This window comes from Bombina bombina, chromosome 4 (genome assembly GCF_027579735.1).
Source record: "Bombina bombina isolate aBomBom1 chromosome 4, aBomBom1.pri, whole genome shotgun sequence".
NCBI lineage: Eukaryota > Metazoa > Chordata > Amphibia > Anura > Bombinatoridae > Bombina > Bombina bombina.
Genome location: NC_069502.1, coordinates 703,813,703 through 703,835,062, shown reverse-complemented (window position 1 = coordinate 703,835,062; position 21,360 = coordinate 703,813,703). Strand labels below are relative to the sequence as shown.

General features: G+C 39.5%; 1 protein-coding gene across 3 annotated transcripts in view; it reads right to left on the bottom strand.

Moving 5' to 3' along the window:
* Positions 1-21,360, bottom strand: part of MAP3K5 (mitogen-activated protein kinase kinase kinase 5) — a 690,524-nt gene that overhangs the window by 64,147 nt on the left and 605,017 nt on the right. For 2 of the 3 annotated variants that reach the window (XM_053710886.1, XM_053710888.1), the window contains exons 24-25: positions 16,931-17,119; positions 6,270-6,375 (exon numbers count right to left, since the gene is read on the bottom strand). In XM_053710886.1, coding sequence (XP_053566861.1) covers positions 6,270-6,375; positions 16,931-17,119 — 295 coding nt within the window. The remainder of the gene's footprint in view (positions 1-6,269; positions 6,376-16,930; positions 17,120-21,360) is intronic. The other variant, XM_053710887.1, reaches the window with a different exon arrangement.

Genomic DNA, 21,360 nt, shown 5'->3' with positions numbered 1-21,360 from the left:
TCAGGGACGCCCATAGCGATTACCTTGCAGGACATGGCTGCAATCATGAATAATACCCTGTCAGAGGTATTATCTAGATTGCCTGAATTAAGAGGCAAGCGCGATAGCTCTGGGGTTAGGAGAGATACAGAGCGCGCAAATGCTGTTAGAGCCATGTCTGATACTGCGTCACAGTATGCAGAACATGAGGACGGAGAGCTTCAGTCTGTGGGTGACATCTCTGACTCGGGGAAACCTGATTCAGAGATTTCTAATTTTAAATTTAAGCTTGAGAACCTCTGTGTATTGCTGGGGAGATATTAGCTGCTCTGAATGACTGTAACACAGTTGCCATTCCAGAGAAATTGTGTAGGCTGGATAGATACTATGCGGTGCCGGTGTGTACTGACGTTTTTCCTATACCTAAAAGGCTTACAGATATTATTAGCAAGGAGTGGGATAACCCCGGTGTGCCTTTTTCCCCAACTCCTATATTTAGAAAAATGTTTCCAATAGACGCCACTACACGGGACTTATGGCAGACGGTCCCTAAGGTGGAGGGAGCAGTTTCTACTTTAGCAAAGCGTACCACTTTCCCGGTTGAGGACAGTTGTGCTTTTTCAGATCCAATGGATAAAAAATTGGAGGGTTACCTTAAGAAAATGTTTATTCAACAAGGTTTTATTTTGCAGCCCCTTGCATGCATTGCGCCTGTCACGGCTGCGGAGGCATTCTGGTTTGAGGCCCTGGAAGAGGCCATCCAGACAGCTCCATTGAATGAAATTATTGACAAGCTTAGAACGCTTAAGCTAGCTAACTCATTTGTTTCTGATGCCATTGTTCATTTGACTAAACTAACGGCTAAGAATTCTGGATTCGCCATCCAGGCGCGTAGGGCGCTATGGCTTAAATTACTCAACATTCCCTTCAAGGGGCAGACCCTATTCGGGCCTGGCTTGAAGGAAATTATTGCTGACATTACTGGAGGCAAGGGTCATACCCTTCCTCAGGACAGGGCCAAATCAAAGGCCAAACAGTCTAATTTTCGTACCTTTCGAAATTTCAAGGCAGGAGCAGCATCAACTTCCTCCGCTTCAAAACAAGAGGGAACTGTTGCTCATTCCAGACAGGCCTGGAAACCTAACCTGTCCTGGAACAAGGGCAAGCAGGCCAGAAAGCCTGCTGCTGCCCCTAAGACAGCATGAAGGAACGGCCCCCTATCCGGAAACGGATCTAGTGGGGGGCAGATTTTCTCTCTTCGCCCAGGCGTGGGCAAGAGATGTTCAGGATCCCTGGGCGTTAGAGATCATATCTCAGGGTTATCTTCTGGACTTCAAAGCTTCTCCTCCACAAGGGAGATTTCATCTTTCGAGGTTATCAGCAAACCAGATAAAGAAAGAGGTATTCCTAAGCTGTGTGCAAGACCTCCTAGTAATGGGAGTGATCCATCCAGTTCCGCGGACGGAACAAGGACAGGGATTTTATTCAAATCTGTTTGTGGTTCCCAAGAAAGAAGGAACCTTCAGACCAATCTTGGATCTAAAGATCTTAATCAAATTCCTCAGAGTTCCATCATTCAAAGGATGCTTACCTTCACATACCGATTCACAAAGATCATCATCGGTTCCTAAGGTTTGCCTTTCTAGACAGGCATTACCAATTTGTAGCTCTTCCCTTCGGGTTGGCCACTGCCCAGAGAATTTTTACAAAGGTTCTGGGCTCACTTCTGGCGGTTCTAAGACCGCGAGGCATAGCGGTAGCTCCGTATCTAGACGACATCCTGATACAGGTGTCAAGCTTTCAAATTGCCAAGTCTCATACAGAGATAGTTCTGGCATTTCTAAGGTCGCATGGGTGGAAAGTGAACGTGGAAAAGAGTTCTCTATCACCTCTCACAAGAGTCTCCTTCCTAGGGACTCTTATAGATTCTGTAGAGATGAAAATTTACCTGACGGAGTCCAGGTTATCAAAACTTCTAAATGCTTGCCGTGTCCTTCATTCCATTCCACGCCCGTCAGTGGCTCAGTGCATGGAAGTAATCGGCTTGATGGTAGCGGCAATGGACATAGTGCCATTTGCGCGCCTGCATCTCAGACCGCTGCAATTATGCATGCTAAGTCAGTGGAATGGGGATTACTCAAATTTGTCCCCTCTACTAAATCTGGATCAAGAGACCAGAGATTCTCTTCTCTGGTGGTTTTCTCGGGTCCATCTGTCCAAGGGTATGACCTTTCGCAGGCCAGATTGGACGATTGTAACAACAGATGCCAGCCTTCTAGGTTGGGGCGCAGTCTGGAACTCCCTGAAGGCTCAGGGATCGTGGACTCAGGAGGAGAAACTCCTCCCGATAAATATTCTGGAGTTAAGAGCAATATTCAATGCTCTTCTAGCTTGGCCTCAGTTAGCGACACTGAGGTTAATCAGATTTCAGTCGGACAACATCACGACTGTGGCTTACATCAACCATCAAGGGGGAACCAGGAGTTCCCTAGCGATGTTAGAAGTTTCAAAGATAATTCGCTGGGCAGATTCTCACTCTTGCCACCTGTCAGCGAGCCACATCCCAGACGTAGAGAACTGGGAGGCGGATTTTCTAAGTCGTCAGACTTTTCATCCGGGGGAGTGGGAACTCCATCCGGAGGTGTTTACTCAACTGGTCCATCGTTGGGGCAAACCAGAACTGGATCTCATGGCGTCTCGCCAGAACGCCAAGCTTCCTTGTTACGGATCCAGGTCCAGGGACCCGGGAGCAACGCTGATAGATGCTCTAGCAGCTCCTTGGTTCTTCAACCTGGCCTATGTGTTTCCACCGTTTCCTCTGCTCCCTCGACTGATTGCCAAAATCAAACAGGAGAGAGCATCAGTGATTCTGATAGCGCCTGCGTGGCCACGCAGGACCTGGTATGCAGACCTAGTGGACATGTCATCTCTTCCACCATGGACTCTGCCTCTGAGGCAGGACCTTCTAATACAAGGTCCTTTCAATCATCCAAATCTAATTTCTCTGAGACTGACTGCATGGAGATTGAACGCTTGATTCTATCAAGGCGTGGCTTCTCTGAGTCAGTCATTGATACCTTAATACAGGCACGGAAGCCTGTCACCAGGAATATCTACCATAAGATATGGCGTAAATATCTTTATTGGTGTGAATCCAAGAGTTACTCATGGAGTAAGGTTAGGATTCCTAGGATATTGTCCTTTCTCCAAGAGGGTTTGGACAAAGGCTTATCAGCTAGTTCTTTAAAAGGACAGATCTCTGCTCTGTCTATGCTTTTGCACAAGCGTCTGGCAGAAGTTCCAGACGTCCAGGCATTTTGTCAGGCTTTGGTTAGAATTAAGCCTGTGTTTAAACCTGTTGCTCCCCCGTGGAGCTTAAACTTGGTTCTTAAAGTTCTTCAGGGAGTTCCATTTGAACCCCTTCATTCCATTGATATTAAACTTTTATCTTGGAAATTTCTGTTTTTGATGGCTATTTCCTCGGCTCGAAGAGTCTCTGAGTTATCTGCCTTACATTGTGATTCTCCTTATCTGATTTTTCATTCAGACAAGGTAGTTCTGCGTACCAAACCTGGGTTTTTACCTAAGGTGGTTTCTAACAGGAATATCAATCAAGAGATTGTTGTTCCATCATTGTGTCCTAATCCTTCTTCAAAGAAGGAACGTCTTTTGCATAATCTGGAGTAGTCCGTGCCTTGAAGTTTTACTTACAGGCTACTAAAGATTTTCGTCATCTTCCCTGTTTGTCGTTTACTCTGGACAGAGGAGAGGTCAAAAAGCTTCGGCAACCTCTCTCTCCTTTTGGCTTCGGAGCATAATACGCTTAGCCTATGAGACTGCTGGACAGCAGCCCCCTGAAAGGATTACAGCTCATTCTACTAGAGCTGTGGCTTCCACCTGGGCCTTTAAAAATGAGGCCTCTGTTGAACAGATTTGCAAGGCTGCGACTTGGTCTTCGCTTCACACCTTTTCAAAATTTTACAAATTTGATACTTTTGGCAGGTCTAAATTTTAATTAAACTACTGTCACCACTGCACCCTATGGTTTCTCCTTTCTCGTCTTGTTTCGGTCGAATGACTGGATATGACAGTGAGGGGAGGATCTATATGGCAGCTCTGCTGTGGGTGATCCTCTTGCAACTTCCTGTTGGGAAGGAGAATATCCCACAAGTAATGGATGATCCGTGGACTGGATACACTACAAGGGAAATAAATTTATCAGGTAAGCATAAATTATGTTTTTTTACAAGACAACCCAAAGTATTGATCTAGGCCCATTTTGGTATATTTCATGCCACCATTTCACCGCCAAATGCGATCAAATAAAAAAAATTGTTCACTTTATTTTTACAAACTTTTTCACAAACTTTAGGTTTCTCACTGAAATTATTTACAAACAGCTTGTGCAATTATGGCACAAATGGTTGTAAATGCTTCTCTGGGATCCCCTTTGTTCAAAAATAGTAGACATAAATGGCTTTGGCGTTGCTTTTTGGTAATTAGAAGGCTGCTAAGTGCCACTGCGCACCACACTTGTATTATGCCCAGCAGTGAAGGGGTTAATTAGGAAGCTTGTAGGGAGCTTTCAGGATTAATTTTAGCTTTAGTGTAGAGATCAGCCTCCCACCTGACACATCCCACCCCCTAATCCCTCCCAAACAGCTCTCTTCCCTCCCCAACCCCACAATTGTTCCCGCCATCTTAAGTACTGGCAGAAAGTCTGCCAGTACTAAAATAAAAGGTTATTTTTTTTTTAAACAAACATATTCTGCTGTGTAGGATCCCCCATAGCCTCCAACCTCCCTGATCCCCCCCAAACAGCTCTCTAACCCTCCCCCTCTACCTTATTGTGCGCCATCTTGGGTACTGGCAGCTGTCTGCCAGTACCCAGTTTGTCATAAAATATGGTCTTTTTTTATTTCTAAATATTTTTTGTAGTGTAGCTGCCCCCCCTCAATAACCAACCCCCCACCCCTCCCAGGTCCCTTAGATAACCCCCCCTCCTCTCTCCCACCTTATCCTAAGCAAATTGTACCATAGTGTAGTGTTCCCACCCACTCCTGTGCTCGCGCCCGCCACCATGCATGCGCGCACTCCCGGCACCCTCGCACGTGATCCTGCCCCCTCTGACACACATCCCCCATCGATGGCCGCCCACCCGCCTCCCTGCAACGGCTCCCACCCACCAACGATCGTGACCATCGATGGCCGATGCAGAGAGGGCCACAGAGTGGCTCTTTGTGCATTGGATGGCTAAAAAATGTTATTGCAGGATGCCTCAATAACATGAAAGCATCTGGAAGCGATCAGGATCGCTTCCACCGCTTGAAAACACTAACGACGTACAGGGTATGTCCTTGGTGGTTAACGACCGTTTTTTGTAGGATGTACCCTGTACGTCATTAAGGTGTTTTTAGCCAATCAGTGCTCACTCCTAGGTAACTTCATGTGCGTTAACTCAATGTTATCTATACTGTCAAAATGCATTCAGATTAGAGGCGGCCTTCAAGGTCTAAGAAATTATATGAACCTCCTAGGTTTAGCTTTCAACTAAGAACAAAGCAAAATTGGTGATAAAAGTAAATTGGAATGTTGTTTAAAATTACATGCCCTATTTAAATCATGAAAGTTTTTTTTGGACTTGACTGTCCCTTAAAGCAGTGTTTTTCAACCAGTGTGCCGTGGCACACTAGTGTGCCGTGAGAGATCCTCAGGTGTGCTGCGGCAAACTGACAACAGTGTGACATATTTTTTAAATTTTGCTTGTTTATTACTCTGGGACTTTTCCCAGTGCAGGGGTGTCCCTCTTTAAAATTTTGGAATATTGGGAGGTATGTGACAGGTTCATCAGGCATCGTTTACAACCATTACATATTGAAATTCATTCACAGACAATCATTATGATTGTTTGTGAATGAATGTCAATATGTCATGTATAGTTTGTAGGAGGCATAAAAGCACAGTACAGTATGTGTGTATATATATATATTGTATTAGGCTAGAATGTGTGATTTTGTAAAATTTTGGGATGGTGGTGTGCCGCAGGATTTTTTAATGTAAAAAGGTGTGCCACGGCAAAAAAAGGTTGAAAATCACTGCCTTAAAGCATTTAAGAAAAGTGCTTTTATTGTAGGGAGATAAGTCAGATTTTTTTCAGTCCTTATTTACTACACTCACCATGTGCTCACATATAGATATACCTTTAAATACTACACCACCAAGCACAGTCTAGAACAGTGTTGCTATCCGGATAAACATGTGTGTGTTTATATGTGTACTCTGTGACTCACCTGGCACCAGTATGGTAATGGCTGTCTGCACAGCTTTGCGAATGATGCTGTCTAAGGCAAACATCCAGTGAGGCTTGATGTTATGGTTTCGAAGGACTTTGTTAACCTGGTGACACAGAAAGCAATTTCCAAAATGAACTCGCAGTGTCTCATTCAATGTGTTCACAGTCACATGATTTGCAAATATTTGAGCAGAAATTATTCCATTGTGGAAAAGGAAAGAAAAACAAGGTATTCTCTTGCAGCTAATGGAAAGAAACCAACAAAAGCAAATATAATACTTATAAAATATACTAGTAGTTTCAGCCTAGGTTACTTAGCAAGCATTCTTTTTTAATTTCTTCAAGGATGGGGATTTTTCATAGTTAAATTATTTATTTTTAAATTGTATAAAAATAAAAACAATACATTATATAGGGCTAGATTACAAGTGGAGCGCTATTTTAACGTGCTCCTGTAAAGGGGCAACTTTATCAGTTTGAGGACAAATGATAAATAACCAGCGATTACAAGTTGATGGTTAATGCTCCTCTGGTTAATTAAAAAAATGTGCCCCAAATAAAGTGGACAGTAGTTAACAATGAAATAAAAATATGTGCATCTTTATTTTTTAAATAAAAACTACACAAAGCAGTTTTAAGGGGTTAAAGTGAGGGGATGTGGGGAATGGCACAACTTACTTTACTGTGTCTCATGGCATGAGAACGAGGCTCCCATTGCAGCCAATGGAACCATGCTCTCGCGAACGCAAGGCTTCCAGGCAATGCGAACTCGCGTTCGAATTGCCCTTAACTTGTAATACCAGCGCACATTTGCACAAATATCACTCTCGCGAAAAGGCAAATTTTGCGCTCCACTTGTAATCTAGGCCATAATGGTTAAAACCTAGTTTAAAATACTTTCACCTAGATTACTAGTTTTGCGTTGACAGGGGTGCGGTGCTAACGAGCAGTTTTCCCTCACCGCTCACTTGCAGACAACCCTGGTATTACAGGTCTTTAGAAGAGCAAAATTTAGCTCCACATCTCACCTCAATACCAGCGCTGCTTACGGTAGCGGTGAGCAGGTAAAATGTTCTTGTGCACGATTTCCCCATAGGAATCAATGGGGGAGAACCGGCTGAAAAAAAAACTAACACCTGCAAAAAAGCAGCGTTCAGCTTCTAACGCAGCCCCATTGATTCCTATGGGGAAATACTTTTTATGTCTACACCTTCCACCCTAACATGAACCCCGAGTCTAAACACCCCTAATCTTGCACTTATTAACCCCTAATCTTCCGCCCCCGACATCGCCGACACCTGCATTATATTATTAACCCCTAATCTGCCGCTCCGGACACCGCCGACACCTACATTATACTTATGAACCCCTAATCTGCTGCCCCCAACATCGCCGAACCCTACATTATATTTATTAACCCCTAATCTGCCGCCCCCAATGTCGCTGCAACCTAACTACATTTATTAACCCCTAATCTGCCACCCCCAACGTTGCCACCACTACTAATAAACATATTAACCCCTAAACCTAAGTCTAACCCTAACCCCCCCAACTTAAATATAATTTAAATAAATCTAAATAAAATTAATAAAATTCACTAAATTATTCCTATTTAAAACTAAATACTTACCTATAAAATAAACCCTAAGATAGCTACAATATAACTAATAGTTACATTGTAGCTATCTTAGGGTTTATTTTTATTTTACAGGCAGCTTTGTATTTATTTTAACTAGGTACAATAGTTATTAAATAGTTATTAACTATTTAATAACGTCCTAGTTAAAATAAAGACACATTTACCTGTAAAATAAAACCTAAACTAAGTTACAATTACAGCTAACACTACACTATAATTAAATAAAATACCTAAACTAAATACAATTAATTTCAATTTAAAAAAATAATCTAAAGTACGAAAACCAACCCCACTAAATTACAGAAAATAATAAAATAATTACAAGATTTTTAAACTAATTACACTTACTCTAATCCCCCTAACAAAATAAAAAAGCTCCCCAAAATAAAAAAAGCCCTACCCTACACTAAATTACAAATAGTCCTTAAAAGGACATTTTACAGGGCATTGCCCCAAAGTAATCAGCTCTTTTACCTGTAAAAAAATTACAAATACCCCACAACATTAAAACCCGCCACCCACACAACCAACCCTACTCTAAAACCCCCCCAACCCCCCCTTAAAAAAACCTAACACTAACCCCCTGAAGATCACCCTACCATGAGACGCCTTCACCCAACCGGGCAGAAGTGGTCCTCTAGACGGGCAAAAGTCTTCATCCAAGCCGGGAAGAAGAGGTCCTCCGGACGGGCAGAAGTCTTCTTAAAGACGGCATCTTCTATCTTCATCCATCCACGATACAATCAGCCAATAGGATTGAGCTTGCATTCTATTGGCTGATTGGAACAGCCAATAGAATGCCAGCTCAATCCTATTGGCTGATTGGATAAGCCAATAGGATTGAAGTTCAATCCTATTGGCTGATTGCATCAGCCAATAGGATTTTTTCTACCTTACTTCCGATTGGCTTATAGAATTCTATCAGCCAATCGGAATTGAAGGGACGCCATCTTGGATGACGTCATTTAAAGGAACCTTCATTCAGTTGTCGGACGAAGAAAGAAGAGGATGCTCTGCGTCGGATGTCTTGAAGATGTACCCGCTCCGCACCGGATGGATGAAGATAGAAGATGCCGTCTGGATGAAGACTTCTGCCCGTCTGGAGGACCTCTTCTGCCCGGTTGAGTGAAGACGTCTCACGGTAGGGTGATCTTCAAGGGGTTAGAGTTAGGTTTTTTTAAGGGGGGATTGGATGGGTTTTAGAGTAGGGTTGGTTGTGTGGGTGGTGGGATTTAATGTTGGGGGGGGATTGCACTTTTTTTTACAGGTAAAAGAGCTGATTACTTTGGGGCAATGCCCCGCAAAAGGCCCTTTTAAGGGCTATTTGTAATTTAGTGTACGGTATGGCTTTTTTTATTTTGGGGGGCTTTTTTTTATTTTGTTAGGGAATTAGAGTAGGTGTAATTAGTTAATTCTTGTAATTATTTTATTATTTTCTGTAATTTAGTGTTTTTTTTTTTGTACTTTAAATATTTTTTTTAAATTGTAATTAATTTAATGATAGTGTAGTGTTAGGTGTAATTGTAACTTAGTTTAGGTTTTATTTTAAAGGTAAATTTGTCTTTATTTTAACTAGGTAGTTATTAAATAGTTAATAACTATTTAATAACTATTGTACCTAGTTAAAATAAATACAAAGTTGCCTATAAAATAAAAATAAACCCTAAGCTAGCTACAATGTAACTATTAGTTATATTGTAGCTATCTTAGGGTTTATTTTATAGGTAAGTATTTAGTTTTAAATAGGAATAATTTAGCTAATTATAGTAATTTTATTTAGATTGATTGTAATTATATTTAAGTTAGGGGGGGTTAGGGTTAGACTTAGATTTAGGGGTTAATACATTTAATATAGTGGTGGCGACTTTGGGGTCGGCAGATTAGGGGTTAATAAATGTAGGTAGGTGTCGGCGATGTTAGGGCCGGCAGATTAGGGGTTAATAATATTTAAATAGTGTTTGCGATGCGGGAGTGTGGCGGTTTAGGGGTTAATATATTTATTATAGTGGCGGCGATGTCCGGTTCGGCAGATTAGGGGTTAAAATTTTTAGTGTGCGATGTGGGGGGGGGGGGCCTCGGTTTAGGGGTTAATATGTAGTTTATGGGTGTTAGTGTACTTTTTAGCACTTTATTTTATGATACAGCGTTGTAGAGTAAAACTCTTAACTACTGACTTTTAAATGCTGTACCATTCTTAACAGGAGAGGGTCTACCGCTCACTTTTGGTCAGACTCGTAATACCGGCGTTATGCAAGTCCCATTGAAAATATAGGATACGCAATTGACGTAAGTGGATTTGCGGTATTTCCGAGTCTGGCCAAAAAAGTGAACGGTGAGCCTGTCATTTCAAGACTTGTAATACCAGCGGGCGTTAAAAAGCAGCGTTGGGACCTCTCAACGCAGCTTTTTAACCCTAACGCACAACTCGTAATCTAGTCATTTGTTTTTTTTAACACAACCACATACATAAATATTGACATTATCCCTTTGAGTGCTAAGCACTTTCCCACCTGGGTGCTAAGATTTTTTAATGTTATTTTTATTATTTTATTTATTCAACAAATTTTTTGTAACTTTTTTTAAAAAAATTTCAGACCCCCAAGACTTACATTGTTGGAAAGGTTAGGCGATTACCTTTCCAATAGGGGTCTGTAGCTGCTTAGATGCCTGAGATACAGGCTTCTACGCAGCATGCCCCCTGCTCCTATACTTAACATTGTTAAGTATAAATAAAGTTGCACAGTGACATCATCACGTTATTGCGCTTGACGTCACCACGAAAAACGGGAAGCCCTGGCGATGCCTGTCATTCTACAGGCACGATCGCCGGGGTAGGAGCGGGTGGGAGTCCCCAGATCTCCCTCAAGGTGGGAGAGTGCTAGTGACAGAGCTGTCATTAGCACTCAAAGGGTTAAGGTAGTCATATACTGTCATAGACTTATGGAAAATGTTGGCATTTTTAAACAAATAAATGAACATTATTGTCATGATGCATTAATAGAAATGGCTAATACATACATTGGGGACGATTTATCAAGGGCCGTATGGCCCCTAAAGCCCCTGTTTCAGTGTGAGCCTTTAGGCGCGCCGGGAATAGCAGTTATGAAGCAGTGGTCACTGCTCCTTAACTGGTCTGCTGCCTCTGAGGCTGCAGACATCAATCCGCCCGATCCTATACGATCGGGTTGATTGATACCCCCTGATAGCAGCTGGCCACAAATCTGCAGGGGGCAGCATTGCACAAGTAGTTCACCAGCGTATGATGTCGGACAGACAATGATAAATCGGCCCCATTGTTTGACATATACTAAATAGGTACATATCCTTATTAAAAAATTTTTTAGTCTACAACATTTACAATCAACAGGGGGCACTCTCCTTTATAACCAAAACTGTAATAATAATGTCCAAAAGAGAATAAGGGCTCCATTTATTAAGCAGCGGATGCTGCTTCGGAGCACCATTGTTTCAGGCTCGTCTGAAATGCAAGTTAAGAAGCAGCGGTCACAATACCTGTCGACCACGTTTTAGGTGGCAGATTAAAATCATCACGATCTGATCAGCATAATTGACAGCCCCTGCTAGCGGCTGCAAATGAGCAGGGGGTGCCATTGCACAAGCACATCACTAGAAATGCTTGTGCAATGTTAAATGCCAACAGTGTATGCTATAGTGAATCATGTCTGCCTGGCTATTAATAAATCTATCCCGAAGTGAATAAAGTTTAAGTTGGTGAAGAAATGGTGTGTTCATCGAGAAACGCGTTGTACTGCACTTATAAGGGATTATTGTTCTTGGTCCTTTGTTTTTTAATTAACACTTTGTATACATTGAGTCGACCATGCCGTCCATCCCCGTATGAGAAGCAGATATTGTGGCTGGTAAATTGCTTCAGCCGGGTGCTTAGTGAGCTGGATCACTGCAAATACCCATACTGCCTCTATAAGAACAAGGGAGTGCTGTTCCGATTGTTGAATCATAATATTGTTTGGCAAAACCAATTTATATGTACAAGGAGGTGCCCTCTATCTGATGTTTATTTCAAGCCATTTCAGAGCTCAATCTACTCTGAGACAGAGAAGTAGAATATTTACAATGCAAATCAGAGGTTCCATGTAATGAACAATGTTTAGTTGTTTAGTTCCCTGATTAGAAAATTACAGTAACATTGTGCTCAAGTTAGTTTATCAGTGTAAGCTAAACTATCGAGAAATGTTATTTCTGCAAAGCCATTTAACTGTGTAACTATCAATGATAAAGTAAAAGAGCCCTTATACTGTAAAATGTCCTCCTCTTTATTGTGTTTCATATGATCTATTTTACCTGCTGTAGTGTAATTACATTGTTTCAAATAACAAAAAAAGTAAATGAGCTATTTATAAATATTTGCTCATATTGCATGTTAAAACCAATACCTATATTTAACATTTCAAAACTGCAATATTGGCTGTAGAAAGATATGTAAATAAAAGGCAGCACCCAGTGTTTTATTTTTATTGCTGCACACGATAAGAGGCAACACAAAAGTAAGTAATCCATGTCTTCTTACTATTGCGATCTTTAATATTGCTTGTTACAAGCCTATTGCACATCTTTCTTTAGCTGCATATAGTCAAAGAAAAACAGATTCAAACTTTAATTATTCTGTATCCAATACACCAGTGTTTTTCAACCAGTGTGCCGTGAGAGATCCTCAGGTGTGCCGCGGCAGACTGGCAACAGTGCGGGGGTGTCCCTCTTTCAAATTTTGAAATATTGGGAGGTGTGTGACAGGCTCATCAGGCATCATTTACAACCATGACATTGACATTCATTCACAGACAATCATTATGACTGTGAATGAATGTCAATATGTCATGTATAGTACGTAGGAGACATGGCATGACAGCACAGTACAGTGTGTGTATATATACATATACATATATATATATATATATATATATATATATATATATATATATATATATATATATACACACACTGTATTAGGTTAAAATGTGTGATTTTGTAAAATTTTGGGATGGTGGTGTGCCGCAGGATTTTTTAATGTAAAAAAGTGTGCCAGGGCAAAAAAAAGGTTGAAAATCACTGCAATACACCACTGGTTTTCAAACCTGTCGTAAGGCCTCCCCAACAGACCAGGTTTTCAGGATTACCTTAGATGAGAGCAGGTAAAATAACCATGTTTTACTAATCGGCTGATTATTTCACCTGTGCTCTAGTTCAGATATCCTCAAATGTGGCCTGTTAGGGAGGCCTGAGAACAGGTTTGAAAACCAGTGCAATACATAATTAGGAAATAACCTATTTGCTTATTGAAATTCCCACACTGTGCTACAAGTAGTGATAACAAGCTTATTTACTACAAAAACATTTTCTAAAAACTGTGTATCTATAATTGTTAAATATATCAGTATTATTACTATTATTTTGCTTTCAGTTGTGGATTCCTAGTAACAACATTACTTCAATACATAGATAACTTGATTCGTTGCATGGTTACAGGGGGCCTTAAAGGGACAGTCAACCCAAAAACCGTTTTCAGTTATACATATAAACTTTCCATGGATGATCATTTAACAATGTAGCCCAGTTTTCTAATATATTGTTTGTCAGTAAAATCACTTACTGTTTGCGCCGCAGCCGTTTCAAAATGTCCCCTTTTCCGTATTCAGTGACATCAGCATGTTCTTGTGATTTGTGTAACTTTTCAGTCCTACTCGTAACCAGCTTTTGCGCATGCGCCTATTGTATTGTATGCTAACCCTCAGTCAATGCCTAACAATAAAAGCATTTTATTTAGCTATGGAGCTGGCACTTATATAATTCAATGAGAAGGATGCTGAAAAAGATGGTATCTTTGTATCTTTAGTAGCTGTATATACGTGTATAAGAAGGTTATTCAGGATTTTGCTGTTGGACGGGTGTCCTGGGACAGATAGCCACCCTCACTGGTATGCTGCGTCTCCGATTTTGCACCCAGACTGCCAAGAATGTGTGTGCTGGTACAGCCTCTGAGGCTTATGGAAAGGGTGTGTGGGTTGCTGTAAAGTGCTTGTTATCACATCTGCGGTGGATGTACGGTGTATACAAAAAGTGGGTTTACACATGTGATAACATTGCAGTTTCTATGGCTAACAATGCCCCTTTATTCATACATATATTCATCACTTATTAGCGGTCAGACAAGATCAAATCCTACCTTAGTTTGTTGAGGCTAAAAGGTTCAATATCACATTGATAAAGAATGCTAATGTGTAAACCCGTTTTTTGTATACGCCGTACATCCATGTACTCTGAGCACAGGAAGTCAGCTGTGTATAACTGACTCGTGTATCGCAAAATCTCCCTCGTCCTATCAAATTGGAGGTGTGTCCTCTCTAGCCCGCCTACCCAAATTCTAGGCAACCGTGATTGGATATTTTAACTGTCCATCACTATTACCATTTTATGCTAACATTCCGTCACATTTTCTCTTGCTACAGATAATATGATTGAAAGTCTAACACTGTCTTTTATTATTGGCCCCTCATGTTTTTACTTATTGCGGACACTATGGAGACAGTCTTATATGTCCTATAAGTCAATGCAATGGAGGTGCGTGCCAAATCATAAGACCGGCAATATTTAAGCATTATTCTACTATTCTTAATTATCACCAAGAGTTTCACCAAGTGTGATCGTTTTCAGACCCAAAAGAGACTGAGCGATAGAACTATAATATATAGGGGTTAAAGATACAAAGATACCATCTTTTTCAGCATCCTTCTCATTGAATTATATAAGAGCCAGTTCCATAGCTAAATAAAATGCTTTTATTGTTAGGCATTGACTGGGGGTTAGCATACAATACAATAGGCGCATTGCGCATGCGCAAAAGCCGGTTACGAGTAGGACAGAAAAGTTACACAAATCACAACAACATGCTGATGTCACTGATGACGAAAAATGGGAGGGGCTTAACTGACATTTTGAAACGGCAGCGACGCGAACAGTAAGTGATTTTACTGACAAACACCATATATTAGAAAACTGGGCTAAATTGGTAAATGATCATCCATGGAAAGTTTATATGTATAACTGAAAACATTTTTTGGGTTGACTGTCCCTTTAAGTCTTTTTTTTATATAGCATAAATTCTGAATTGCAAGTGTCTGTACAAGTTAAATTCTAAGCATAAAGAGCTAGGTTACAAGTGAAGCGCTATTTAGTGCTCCTGCTTGAGCATAAACAGCGCTGGACTGAGGTTTTTTGCGTGTTGAGTTGTGCTTGTATTACGAGTTGAAAGTAAACACCCGTACTCGTGCTAACCCGATCGTATTCAAGTGCGCTCAACCCGGCATGAAATATGAACATTTCACATTCCAATGTTCTTCACATAGAAGAATATGTTCAATTTATTCTTAAATAAATATATATATTATATAAAATATTAAAAAAAAATTCTAAAAATGATTTAAAATATTAAACATACTGTAAAAAATATATGTGCACTAACCCGACCGCAATCGCGAAACACAATGCGCAAAATGCACATTTTACATTCCTATGTTCTTCACATAGAAAACAAGTTTATTTTTAAATATATATTTCTATACATATATATACCTATATATCTATATGAACAGATGTATATAGAAATAAATTTAAGAATAAAAAGGACATTATCCTGTAAGTGAACACTGGAATGCGAAATATGTACAGTAAATATACAGTAAAACACAAATATATCTGTACACACATATATACACATACATATACATATTTAGATTTGTGTATGTTTGTATCTCTTTGTTAAAGCCATTTGCTTTACTGTATAGATACACTTTGGGCCCTTCCCAGTCAAATACCTTTAAGCATGGAATATAATTTTTATTCAAGTTTTAATGTGTTCTGCATAGAAATACTTTTATTTTTATATAGATATTTCTGTATGTATTTGTATATATTCATATAGATATATAGGTATAAATATATATTTAGATATATATTTTACAAAAAAATTATATATATATATATATATATATATATATATATATATATCTGTTTAAAAATAAAAAGAACATTTTATTCTATGTGAAGAATATAGGAATGCAAAGTATTCCTAATGCACCTTCGGCTTTAGCGCCGTTGGTCTAGCGCAGTGTCAGGTCAGCGTGCGAGCGTTAACTAATAGGCATTTCATCAACACTCCCCATAGAAGTCTAGGGGAGGAGTTAGCGCAGTTGTCATAGCCAAAGTCCTGAAGTTAATGCGCCTGAGTCTTTCCCATGCGTGCTAACGTTTTACTTTCAACTTGTAATACACGCGATAACCCGGCCATGCTAATTTTTTACTTTAAGCGCAGTTAGAGCAGGAGCGGAAAATAAAAATTAGCGTGGCCCATATTTAGAGAGCTGTAGAAGATTGCCGAGGACATTTTTTTGGTAACAAAGTGGATTTTTAAACTTTAAAGGGAGTATTCTTTTAAAGGGACATTATTTTAAAAAATGCTTATCAGTGCATTTCAGTTTTGACCAGAAACATTTTACAGCAAACGTTTTAGCAAAAATGCTTCTAGTAAAAGCTATCGCTGTTTTAGCTATTACTGTGTAAGCAACATAAAGAGCATGCATCATATGCTCCTGCATAGAGAGACTGCACTGAGATATATGTCAAAAAGGTGTAGTTTCCAGGTGCAGGTGCACAAGGCATATACATGTATGCTCCATATTTCCTATGAAGAGAAGAAGTTATCACTGAAACAGTGGAAACTAGAAGCAGTTTGGTAATGTGGTGACTGTATTGCAAAAACGCTTCTATTCAAAATTGATTTCATGGACATTTCAGTTGTATGTCCTTTTTAAGTAAGATCTACTCTTCTGTAATGTAAATAATGAATACTGAAGTTATTTGGTACCACAGATAAACTAAAACAATCTTTATGTTACTGATGTGCACCATACATGCTACAGAAAGATTTGTGAATAAAGTTTCATATGAAGTCCTGGGGGGGGGGGGGGGGGCTTTAATTTACTCACCGCATCTTGAAAGCCAAAAAGTACCACCTGGATTTGACTTATAGCATGGCTGTCAAAGTCCAGCTCTAATTTCAGTTTTGATAGGGTAGTTGCAATGATTTTTCTATCAGTAGATCGCACAAACTCTCTTAAGCTGGTCACCAAGGTTGTTATATGCTCACACTTCAAGTTGGTTTCCTCAGACCCCTGCTGACAAAACAAAAACACATTTTTTATTTTAGAGTAAGACTAATTTAAAAGCTAACTGCACAATTTTATGGCCCTTTATCACTGCATTATAATCCTGTAGATATCACCCTTTCTCTTAGCGATCTTTGCCAATATGTGTAGTTTGTCAACTAGATCTTGGAATTGTGAATAATAATATTCTCATGTGTAATGCTGCAATTATACCCTCTCCCGCACATTAATAAAACACCAAGTAAAGGGACAGTAAAGTCCAAATAAATTAAATTAAACATTCATGATTCAGAAAGAACATGCAATTTTAAATAACTTTCCAATTTATTTTTATAATCAAACTTGCTTAGTTCTCTTGGTATCCTTTGTTAAAGAGTAATCCTAGGTGAGCGCAGAAGTGTGCACGTGTTTTTAGCCATCTGGCAGCAGTATTTGCAACAATGTTTATAGGAGTTATACATAGTTGCAAACTTGCTGCCATAGAGTGTCTGTAGCAATCTGTGGCAGCAGTGTATGTAACTATGTATAACATTTATATAAAAATTGTTGCAAACAATGCTGCCAGGTGACTAAGGATACGTGCATGCTACTGAGCTCAACTAGGATTACCTTTTAACAAAGGATATAAGAGAACTAAGCAAAAATCATAATAGAAGTAATTTGGAAAGTTGTTTAAAATTCTAGGCTCTATCCAATTAATCTAAGTTTAATTTCGACTTTTTTGTCCCTTTAATGTACAGAGCCATGTATTAGTGTGCAGAGCCAGACATCCTTCTTAGAAAACGGTATGTTTCCTAATATTTAGCTGGTTTATAAAATAATATCTAGCACAAAGTATATTCAGTTTTTAGTTTTTATGTCAAATCTGTATTGTGAACATAATTTGTTAAAGGGACAAACAATACTATAAACACATACACACTTATATTTGTAAGGAACATTGCAGTCGTGTTATTAAGCTAAATTAAATGTTCTAATGAGAATTACATTTTGAGTTAAATGTCCTTTTTAGTGTTCAAGCTTTAGCAAATGTTCAAGCATAAATTGAATGGAGATAATGATTTTGAAGCTTACTTTAAACATTATTTAGATATAAAAACTTTAGTAATAAATGGAAAAAAAGGAGTGATGGGGGAAAAAAAGGGAAAAAAAAGGACAAACATATTTTGGGTAAGAAGAGGGAACTCACTAAATTGAAATAGCATAATGTTTTTTTCAGAACACCTTTAAGCTTAAAGGGACATTCTAACACAAAAAGCACATGCTTTAAATTATCCAAGCATGTCATTTTTGCAATACTGATCATAGTTTTGTATGTGCCTTTTGGGAAATATTGTAGCTGACCATTCAAGGGCAGCAGTTGCACTTACCTGCCAATCACCAGCTGTATCCTGGTCAGAAGCAGTAATGTTTGCTGCTCTTGAGTGGGGGTTTACCTGTGTGTGTAATCCTTTTGTTGGGGGAGGGTTTAAACACATAATTAAAAAAGAAAAGAGGGAGCCTCATAGAGTCTTATCTCCAAAAATGATAAAGACATAGCAATCTAGGATAAGTAATGTTGACAATTTTTTGCTTTAGAATGTCCCTTTAATGTTCTTCTGTTTATCATCTCAAGATTTAAGAAGCAGAAGAGGTGATTACAGCTTAAAGCAGGGGTGTCCAAACTTTTTTGGAAGAGTGCCAGATTTCATGAAGTGAACATGTGCGAGGGCCGACCATTTTGCCTGACATTCTTTGAACCATTTTAAAATAAATGCAAATTAACTATTTTATGTATGTTTATGTTTACAATGGAATTAAATGCTTGTCAGATGTTGATATCGTAATACTGTCTTAAAGCATATGAAAGTTCTCTTACCAGAGTTACGTTAAAGACAGTTCTTATTCAAGTTATTCATAATCACTTCACAAGCCAAGGTTACGATACTGGCAGTAATTATAGTGCAGCAACAGTTATTTAAGAGGTTACATTGTAGGAATCACCTTGTAGGAATCACTGTTCGACATGATTATTTAACAAAAAAAAACTCCGTAGAGATCAGCAAGATGGTGGAGTACTCCTGTGGCTCAGTACGCTCAATACGGCTGAGCTTCCTGTGGTGTGACGTCAGAGGACGGATAACGGCCGATTGCCGTGCACTAGAAATAACACTACTCAAGGCAGTTTGGGACTTAACTGAGCGAGCGGTAATCGTGGACTCACTGGGGGGCCGTATAATATATATTTGTAAAATTATCTGTGGGGCCATATCAGTCCGGTACTCGTGCCGCAATTGGCCCGCGGGCCGGACTTTGGACATGCCTGGCTTAAAGGGACATGAAACCCAAACTTTTTCTTTAATTAATTAGGTAGAACATACAATCTTAAACAACTTTCCAGTTTTCTTCTATTATCAAATTTTCTTCATTGTCTTGGTATCATTTGTTAAAGGAGAAGCAATGCACTACTGTTTGCTAACTGAACACATAAGTGAGCCAATGACAATCGATATATACATGCAGCCAGCAATCAGCAGCTAGAACCTAAGTTCTTGCTGCTCCTGAGCTTACCTAGATAAATATTTCAGCAAAGGATAACAAAAGAAGGAAGCAAACTAAATAATATAAGTAAATTGGAAAGTTATTTAAAATTGTATGCTCTATCTGAATCATGCATGTCTATTTATGACTTTACTGTCCCTTTAATTCATATATCATTAGTTTTCAGCAACCCTAGAGTTCACAAATTGATGGATAGGTTGCATCAAATCAGCGCATAAAGAATATGCAGCTAAATATGATCTGGCTAAAGAGTGTAATAATTTCAAGTGATCCTATTCTTGCTGAGTGAACACCGAACAGTTTGCAATAAAGATCTATCTTTTGTGACAAACAGTGTATGTAACATTTTAAAATCAGTACAGTACGATAAGTAGGAATATGAAAAATGACCTCTTTATAGTTAATGTAAAGTTGAATGAATCAGTGCCCGGTTTTTAAAAAACATAATTTATGCTTACCTGATAAATGTATTTCTCTTGTAGAGTATCCAGTCCACGGATCATCCATTACTTGTGGGATATTCTCCTTCCCAACAGGAAGTTGCAAGAGGATCACCCACAGCAGAGCTGCTATATAGCTCCTCCCCTCACTGCCATATCCAGTCATTCGACCGAAACAAGCCGAGAAAGGAGAAACCATAGGGTGCAGTGGTGACTGTAGTTTAATTAAAATGCCTGAAAAGGACAGGGCGGGCCGTGGACTGGATACACTACAAGAGAAATAAATTTATCAGGTAAGCATAAATTATGTTTTCTCTTGTTAAGTGTATCCAGTCCACGGATCATCCATTACTTGTGGGATACCAATACCAAAGCTTAAGTACACAGATGATAGAAGGGACAAGGTAGGAACTTAAACGGAAGGAACCACTGCCTGTAGAACCTTTCTCCCAAAAACAGCCTCCGAAGAAGCAAAAGTATCAAATTTGTAAAATTTGGAAAAAGTATGAAGGGAAGACCAAGTTGCAGCCTTGCAAATCTGTTCAACAGAGGCCTCATTTTTAAAGGCCCAGGTGGAAGCCACAGCTCTAGTAGAATGAGCTGTAATCCTTTCAGGAGGCTGCTGTCCAGCAGTCTCATAGGCTAAACGGATTATACTCCGAAGCCAAAAAGAAAGAGAGGTTGCCGAGGCCTTCTGACCTCTCCTCTGTCCAGAGTAAACAACAAACAGGTTAGATGTTTGGCGAAAATCTTTAGTAGCCTGTAAGTAAAACTTCAAGGCACGGACTACGTCTAGATTATGCAAAAGACGTTCCTTCTTTGAAGAAGGATTAGGACATAATGATGGAACAACAATCTCTTGATTGATATTCTTGTTAGAAACCACCTTAGGTAAAAACCCAGGTTTTGTACGCAGAACAACTTTATCTGAATGAAAGATCAGATAAGGAGACTCACAATGTAAGGCAGATAACTCCGAGACTCTTCGAGCCGAGGAAATAGCCATCAGAAAAAGAACTTTCCATGAAAGAAGTTTGATATCAATAGAATGAAGGGGTTCAAACGGAACCCCTTGAAGAACTTTAAGAACCAAGTTTAAGCTCCATGGAGGAGCAACAGGTTTAAACACAGGCTTAATTCTAACTAAAGCCTGACAAAATGCCTGAACGTCTGGAACTTTCAGCCAGACGCTTGTGTAAAAGAATAGACAGAGCAGAAATCTGTCCCTTTAAAGAACTAGCTGATAATCCTTTGTCCAAACCCTCTTGG